At 42.6% G+C, this 9,241-nt stretch overlaps 1 protein-coding gene across 4 annotated transcripts in view; it reads right to left on the bottom strand.

Moving 5' to 3' along the window:
• MRAP2 (melanocortin 2 receptor accessory protein 2) overlaps positions 1-9,241 on the bottom strand; it is a 45,665-nt gene that overhangs the window by 15,100 nt on the left and 21,324 nt on the right. For all 4 annotated transcript variants that reach the window (XM_074948053.1, XM_074948057.1, XM_074948056.1 and 1 more), the window contains one exon: positions 6,327-6,426. In XM_074948053.1, coding sequence (XP_074804154.1) covers positions 6,327-6,426 — 100 coding nt within the window. The remainder of the gene's footprint in view (positions 1-6,326; positions 6,427-9,241) is intronic.

Here is a 9,241-nt window from a genome sequence, read left to right as displayed (position 1 = left end):
CCAGTGGTTAAGATGCTCACACTTCTCAGATTCTGGATGAAATCCCAGCTCCATCGAAGCCAAGGGCAAAACTCCCATTGATTTCAATGGAGCCAGGATTTCAGCCATTGCTTCAAACTGAGGACAATATAAAAGGCCAGGAGAGCAGCAGGATAGCTATGAAGGCTGGATAAATAGCTAGGAGACTCAGAAATTCAGCACAGAAAAGCAAGGGAAGACAGCAGAAGGAATGATACAGCATCCATTGAGTGTCCAAGAGAACTCTAAACTCAAGATAGCTCCAGTCTACACAGACTTGTGCATGAATCTAAATATAGTTAGGCCATAGAATCTCATTATTCTACAGACAAAAGGTTCCTGGTGTTAATGCACTCTTTGCTAGTCTACTTTCTTTTTCTGGTCACAGTATTATAAAAGGGTTATCTGAACATGAAAGGCACTACAGGCACGCTGCTGAGATCAGTACTGGAAATCAGAATGTCACATATGAATGTCAGTTTTGTTAAAATAAACATGTGAAACTCATTAAATTTGAATGATGTAACAAATGGACACCAAGGATCAGAGTTTAAAAGGACGTTAGGTGCCTACAGTTGCAGATAGAAGTCTCCTGGGATTCAAATCCATAGGAGTTAGGCATTTTTGAAAATCCAACAAGGCACCTAGCTGCATCTTTAGGTACCCAAATATCTTTAAAAAACTGACCCTAAATGCTTTAACATTTGAGTTTAGCTAGTAGTTAATCATTATCATAATGATCTTTGCTTCTCAGATGCTATTGCTGTCCAGTACATTTTCTGAGAGCTATATCCTAACTAACTCATAGTTCCTTCGAACTGGTCAGCTACCTTCATACTGCACAGACTATTGCCATAAAACCAAAACATTCCTGAAGACTTCATTGAAAGGCAAAGCCTGTCATGTACAGACCTGCAGTTCTAAAGGTGGGCGTTAGCTAACACACCTCTCATTTTGCATTTCAAGGTGAAGTATTATTTAGGCAGAACATAAAATATTTCAACAAATAATGCAGACGAGAACTGAAGGAAAATAATCCAACACACATTCAACAGGAGGGAAATAAGTGGAATGAAAAAGCCTTGAAGAGTGAAAGAGGAAAGGAGTTAAATATAAATTTACAATACCATGTAGTGGGAGAAAATGTCTCTATGAATTTAGGCTGCATACATGTAGCTAGTGAGACTAAGCCTAGAACTCTAGGTACAAGTTCTAGACACCCCATGTGGGGGAATGTGAACAAAGTGGAAGGAAGAAAAGCAAAGATTAAAAGGCTAGAAGGACTGAGTTACGAATATATGAATCCCTCCTGCAGAGCCAAGCTAAAACAAATGAACAACAACAAGGAATAGTTTATTTGTAAAGCAGCTCAAGTGGGTGAGTATAACCAGGAGTAATAGGAGGAAACTGAACAAAGGATGGTGGTGAAGAGTGGATAGGAGAGGAAGTTTTCTAGTGCTGAAGTCTGACAGTGGAGGCATATCCTAAGGGAAATGACTGAAGACCCACAGAGGAAATCAATTTATGCTGGAATGAACAAAGGTATTGAGAATGTACTGTGTGACTCAAGAACTTACCATCTCTAAGGTATCTTCAAAGTATGACATTATTTGACTGTATTTCAGATGCAGTGCTATCTATGGTGCTTATATGGCCACCATCACCGTAGGATCTGAACATATCACAATCTTTAATGCATTTATCCTCACAACACCCCTGTGGAAGTACTATTCTCTCCATTTAACAGATGGGGAACTAAGGCTCAATGAGACTAATGCTCATTAGGTATTTAGCCATTTCTCTACTCAGTGTTGTGACATCTCACCTCTAGGCAGCTTGCCACCTAGTGGAATCCTCAGCCCCAAGTAGGCACCCGGGCTCTCCATATATGCATGGAGATCATTAAGTGCCTAAGAAAGGGATCCTCAGAAGCCAGAAAGCTGAGAGGAGAGCTACCTAAGCTAGCCAGGAGTGAAATGCTGAGGAGAGAGGCTTAAGCACCTCATAGGCTGACCTGGTGCACCTGACTGATGGGCCAGAGATAAGTGCCTCCTTCTGCTCAGGATCCTCCGCCAGGAACCCTCTTCTAGAGTTAGGCACCTAAATGGTCAATGTGACTTAGGTTAGGTAACCCATAACCTAGCAGCCAAAACTATCTGTCACTGTCTACTGCTTTATACCCCTCTCCTGCTCGCCTGTTTCCCTGTGTCCACAGCTGTCTTGTGTGGGTGCAAGTTCTGTCTCCCCACCTGTCGGTGGCCTGACTGCAGAGCCTAACTGGTGTCAGGCTTTAGGCATGCTCAGAGTATGCCTACAGGATTGGGCTCTCCTTGCAAGATAGGTGTTCCCCCACCTAGTTTGACAATTCCACTTCGGGGGTCTCTGGGGCTTTGATTTGAGCAGCTCATTAGCTGTAGGGTGGTGTCAGGACTTAGGTGGCTTTGCATGTGCCTGCTGGCAGAAACAAAGATGTCTTGGGGACTTAGGCACCTATCAGTTTAGGCAGCAGCAGTAGCTGAACGGTGGTTTTGAAAATGTCAGTGGCGCTTAATGATGAATTTAGGTGCCTGAAGAGGCAATTAGGCACATAAGACCCTTTAAGGATCTGGGCCCCAGACCATACAGCAGTTAACTCTAAATGTTTCATTCTGCCATCTGGTACTTTGCTCCCCTTTTCTGTGTATCACCACCTTCATTTCTACAACAGACACCTGTCCAACCCATGATCTTAGGACTTTAAAAGATATTGAACAAATTGTCACCGTAGTGTAAGCAAGTGGAGCAATTGATACAGTGCACCTCAAAAACGTCTTTTAAAACACTCCACACATTTCCCCTAAAAATAAATAAAAAAAATAAATAAAACAACCTGTTAAGAATAAGTCTCTGGTGCAGAAAAAGATCAAGCTCAGCTTTCCCAAACTTGGGCTGAAGTTTAGATGGTGAAGGTTAGACAACTAAATCTACATTTATGCATCTAAATTTTAAGAATTGTTGAGCAAGAGTGATTCCCACTAAATTCCTGGAGCACTGGGTACACCATATGTCTGGGGGTGGGGCAGGGAGAAGAGTCTCATCGCTTATACATAGGTGCATAAATACAGATTTCAGGTGTCAAACTTTGGTTAATTTGGGTACCTAAAGAGTAGTAGAAAACCATCTTATTCAATAAGGCTTTTATATGATGTGTCAATACTGATAAATAAGCAGCATAACGTTTAAACCCTATGTTACACAGCGAAGATCAATATGGTATAAAACACAAGGTATATCAGATTCAGTAGGATTAGAAAAGTTTGCCCGAGAGCAAAAAACATTGTCATTTTATAGAGTATTCTATTAGTAGAATTTCCATTACAATAATATCCTCTGCTTTACAAAACCAGTAAGCGTGTTTTAATAGATTTTAATAGATTTGCACAGAGGAAGTTAAATTTTGTGAAGAGGAGAATATACAGTTACAAAAACCACAACACACTCAGGCTTTACTATATTAAGGCCCTTTGTTATTGATATTTACCATTTCCCCCCCAAAATTCCCAAGTTTTTGAAAAAGCCATTGTTCAGGTTTTACTGATTCCTCCTCCCCTCCCCTCCCTTCCATTTTTGGGACCTGGGAAATTTTTGAAGGAGAAACAGCTTGGGCTGAGCTGAAGGGATGGAGTCAGGAGAGGGCTGTATCTGGTGGGGCGAATAATCACAGGATATAGCCTTCTACTCCCCTCCTGACCCCAGCCCCTCAGGAGGCCCCGTTCATTTCCCCTACATGGGGGCTGGTGGAATGAGACAGGCAAGGAATTGGGCCCGCATAGCTGAGACAACCCAACTACTGCAGGCAGTGGAAGGTTTCCTCAACTGCCACATACAGAGAACACTGTCGCTACCCATTGTTTTCAGTTTTTAAACCAATTTGCTCATGCTTTTTAAATTTTTGAATAAAAACTGATAAATTCCTGGGAAATTTAAAACAAAAAAGGCTTAGATGTTTAACAGCTCCCAAGCTTTGCACTATTTGGCACAATACAGGCTACAATGATTGATACAGATTCTCTTTTTTCTGTTTATATTAGTCTGCCTTGCTAAATTATATTAGTCAACAATTTGTAAGTACAGGTTACAAAAACAGACTCATGAGGTACATATATTAGTTTTCCTAAGGCCATTTTTAAATGAGCTACAATGGAGCCTGGAAATCTAGACATAATATGCACTACTCCTACTACTCCTCTGAGCATTCTGTGCCAAAAAATTAAAAATTCTGTGCACAATATTTTAAAATTCTGCAAATTTTGTCTAAATAATACTACATAATCACGCCAGGTGCAATTATTTTGGTAATTTATTTCAAAATACCTGTCAGCAAGTATGTCTGTAACAATGCAGACACGCAAAACTTCCCCCAGGAGTAGAGAGTTAAAGAAACACCTATGACAACCCAGTTCCTATTTCTCTGCCCCTTCCCTCCCCCAGAGCCCAGCCGGCCCAGATACCTGCACCCTCTTCCCCCCAGAACCCAGGCAAGGCCCCCCCCTTGCCCAGATACCCACCCTCTCCCACCCCAGAGCCCAAGGATCCAGAGGGAGGAACAGCCTGATGCTGGGTCCCAGTCTTTCAGAGTTTCCTATGCGCTGCCCTCTCCTCCCCTCAGGGCGTGTTGGGAACTGAAGCTGCCAACTGAACCCTCTAGCTCTCTTCCCATCCCCCCAGCAGTGTCTTCTATGTGCAAGCTGGGCTCTGCTGGGTCCAGCGGCCCCTAGTGGCAGCTAGCAGCACTGTAGCCCATTTCTGTGAGGGAAAGGAAATTCTGTGCGCACAACATTAATTTCTGCAAAATTCTGCAGTGGGCAGAATTCCCCCAGGAATAACCTACTGACAATAGTTGAAATAATTATTTTAAAAATAAACAGGATTAAAACATCTTCTCTTTTCTAGATCAAAGTGTCTCCTGTTTGTGTTATAAATGAAACATTGACACTCCTTAGCCCATTGCCCCATGTTTGGATGTGGTTTAACTAGGCTGCAACTTTAACAACTCATCTGGGAACTATCCAACAATAACTCATGCTTCCAGGCTTTACCCTTCCTTAATCATTTCAACCTGACAGGGCTGCCATCAGTCCCCCTCCACTCCAAAGCTGGTCCAAGCCAGTTACTGAGACTCCATTGCCCTCCCCTCATATGAGAGTTAAGGGCCTGGGGAAAGGGGGTTGTCTCTAAATATTAGAAGCCTCAATCCCATTATCCGGCTTCTTTAGGGGATGCCTTCTCCTAAGCCCACTTTCAGTTTATCAGGGAACTGGACCCCCTAAAGAATGAGTAACTGCTCAGGACACTTGCATCCAGGTATGAGCGGAGACTCAGGACTGGAGGGACAGGATTTAGATCTCCGCCCACAGGTGCACAAGGACCAATGAGTTACCTGAGCCCCATGGGCCCACCCACCAGCTCAAGTGATGCCTTTCCATCCTCCAACTCTCAGGTGATGGGGAACTCTTAAAGAAGCCACTACCCTTTTCCCCCCTGCCAGTCTCAACATAAGAATGGCCCTACTGGGTCAGACCAAAGGTCTATCTAGCCCAGTATCCTGTCTTCTGACAGTGGCCAGTGCCAGGTGCCCCAGAGGGAATAAACAGAACCGGTAATCATCAATTGATCCATTCCCCTGTCACCCATTCCCAGCCTCTGGCAAACAGGGGGATAGAACAAAAGGCTGGGCAGCGTGCAGTGTAGATGTACCTCTAAAGGAACGTCATCAAGGTTCGGAGGCCTAAACTGGAGCCTACCATCTTTCTTTTAGGCTGAATGTGTGCACGTATGCCCATTATGCTGTCCTTCCTCTCTACTGCATACTGATTTTCCTAAGCAGGTGGGGTATTAAAACATACTATACAGAAGTGCTCTCTCAAATGAGTTCTGAAAACAAAGCTTCTCGAATATTTTGGTGCCATCAACCTGGTCACAAGAACAAAATAAGCAGGAAGAGTAGAAGGGTGGTATAATATCTGCACTGACAAAACACATCCTGGGACGGCATAGAAACAAGCACCCTGGATTTGTCGTCTGTTCCGCAAAAGATGATTGATGTTAGAAATTATGCTGCTCTGACTTCTGAATAGGCAAACATTTTAGTATCAGCTGAAAAGTATTTAAAAAAAAAAATCTCCTTTTTTTATAGTAGGTAAAATTCTGGGCAGTTTAGCCTTGACAGTGTCCCCTTTACAAATAACTCAATAGAAGGGACCATCACTGTAATAGGAAAAACATTTGATCAGCACATCACATTGCTGTCGCACTCTGATCAGACTCACTCTTGGTGCGGTGCTCCTGTCTTCGTCAGCAAGGTCAGCACAAAGAACATGAAAATGACAAAAACTGCCAGACCGACCCAAAATCCAATCACAATGGAATCTGCAGGAGAGAAGTAATAAATTGATTAGTGTTCCACCTTCGCTTGTAAACAGGTTCCATTCCACATAATGTGTCATGACTCAGAGTTCAGAAAGGCTTTGTTTCTTATTACAAGACACATTCAACATCCTGACCGGTCAATGTACCGGGCACTATGTCTCTGGAAAAAGCCAATGGATATAAAAATGACTAATTCGGCATCAGATACATCAAGCATGCACAGCACTGAATGCAGAAACACTGACTAATTCAATTAGAGTCACCTTGTCTTTGATGCAGTACCTTATGTGAAAATCATCATCTATAATTTTTAGAAACTCTAATTATGTTTTACTACTGACTGCATCCAAGCACGGATGTCTCTCAAACTGAAGTCCCCCATAACACCACCATTTTTCTTCCCACACAAGTACTTACGGAGTAACTCAGTGTTCTCTGGTTTGATCTGATGATCTGTAACAAACCCCACACTAGTACCCTCTCCTGGGCTTTGTTAGTTGGGACATTGATCCACATACACTCAAGAACGTTCAGCTCGAACAGCCACATCGTGTTCTTAAAATAGCTTGTTCTAAAGTGGCCTACTTAATCACTGTGGTGGATCTGCCACTTTGAGTCTCAGTTAGATGATCCAGATGTTTTCCAAAGCCAACGACGGGGCAGACAAGTGTTACTGTCAGTATCACTGTGGATCTCCCCAAGAAACAGAGCCAGTGTCCTCCAAGTTTTGTTTGGATGTCATAGGAATATAGGATTTGCTATACCAGGTGAGGTCAGAAGTCCACCTATTTCAATATTCCCTCTAACAGTGTCCAGAACCAGATGTTTCAGAGGAAGGTGCAAGAAACTGACAGTGAACGATAACCTGTCCCATTAGGGGATGGCCTATGGCCTGAAGCATAAAGGTTTGTTTCTTCCTTTCTAATGTAACAGAAGTTGTCAACCATATAAATGTTTAAAGCCTTTTTGGAATACTACTAAGCTCTTGGCCTCAATGATAGTTAGTGGCCATGGCTAGATCCTGAGGTACCCCTCAGCACTGCTTGGCTCAGTGTGAGGCATATTAGGCGTTCTACTACATTTCTCTCCCTCCCAGATCCTCAAGGCAGGCTTTGGACTGTTATAACTTGTGCAAACTGAAATGGGTACCGCAGCCCATTCTGCCAGCCCAGGATCACTAGAATTCAGTAGAAAACAAACATACCAGGAAGACACCACAACTTTGTCAACAACCTTATTCCTATAGTCACGAAGAGACTGATCCTGTGACTACTGAAGTCAATGGGAGTCTCTTCACTGACTTTAATGAATATTGGACCTAGCTCAAAGGCCGCAGCACATGCACATACACACACAAAAAATCTTCAGCTCTTGCAGCTGTTAATATCCCCCTAATGAGTGGCACTATAACCAGACTCCAGTTCCGTAGATTTTAAATACAGAGGGGAAAAAAGAAGGAAAACAGACAAAGCATTAACAGTACAAGCATGACTTCATATAAAAGTGATTTCAAACTGAATTGCCTTTCAGAAAGTGATGAATATTTATGGAAACCTAAAGCTGCACAGTGGTTAAAATACTGGCGCCAGTTGCCTGGAGGATTTCTACATACACTTTACAAATTTAATTGGTAGTTGAAAAAAAATACATTGTTCCTTTCACCCAACTGGGAGTAGTGAAAAGTAATGAAATACTAAATAATTGCTCTATGAAGCCTGCAGGGCTTTCAATTGCATTATCACTATGGGATAGGATTTTTCCTGTTTTACTAGATATTCTCCCCTTTTCTACCCCCCCAGCTACACCACACATATGCCAGCTAAGCCATTTTAAAAATGGAGGACCTCCCCCTCAATCACACAAAAAGAAGAATTCAAGTATATCATAGCCACTACCCTTACCTGCCTTCCCTTACATCCCTTTACACTCTCATAACACCTTAAATGCTGTAGAATTCCACTGAGAAGACTTCACCCACAAATCTCAAGATGCAGAGAGAATGAAGGGTTGTTCCAAATTTGCTTCTTTATCTGCATCTGCCAGAAGGCACAGTGCTCCTCCACTGACTGCTACCTCTTGACACCATGAACCACATATACACAATTTAAGTGACTAATGGCCAAATTCTGCGTTCAGTTGCACCAGTGTAACCTCAGTGAATTCACTGGGGTTGCACTGATATACCAAAAGTTGAATTTGGCCCTATATTTTAAGGAGTGTGAGAAAGCCTGGTCACTTAGCATCTTTTAATAATTTGTAGCAGAAAGTCCGAACCAACTGACAGATACATATGCTACGAACTAGGAAATTAAAATTAGAGACAAGTCCAGGCTGCAAGGTTCAGAGCTGGCTCTGAAACCCATAATGCTCAGAAGGGTTCCAACCCAGTTCATTACAGAGATGGGGCTACTGATATTTGGGTGTTGGTTAGAATTCCCACTTCACCACCTACTAACGTGCAGGTGTTCTGAGATCCAGGCTTTTGTCCTGGGGCTCATCTTTAATTAAAATATATACTCCTTTTGTTTACGGTTTCACATTTTTGTACCCCTGACTCAAGGGTTAAGTTCTGCCTGCATTAAGGAGTCATAAGGTAGCTTGCATTAAAAGGGAACTGCAAGACGGACATCTTAGTTAAAAAGGCTGATAAATTTGGCAGTCATCAAATTAACAGATTTTTTTGAGGGGAAGGAGGGAAATAATGGGATTGAGTATGTTTGAGAGCTTAAAAGCACCGTCACTGGAGGTTATAAGAGAAAACAGCACGCCCTACAAAAGGAACTGGCAAAGATTTAATCACACCATGGTTACCTCC

Source organism: Natator depressus, chromosome 3, assembly GCF_965152275.1.
Source record: "Natator depressus isolate rNatDep1 chromosome 3, rNatDep2.hap1, whole genome shotgun sequence".
In the NCBI taxonomy this organism is placed as follows: Eukaryota; Metazoa; Chordata; order Testudines; family Cheloniidae; genus Natator; species Natator depressus.
The sequence above is the reverse complement of the archived record's forward strand: the minus strand, read 5'-3'. Positions and strand labels throughout refer to the sequence as shown.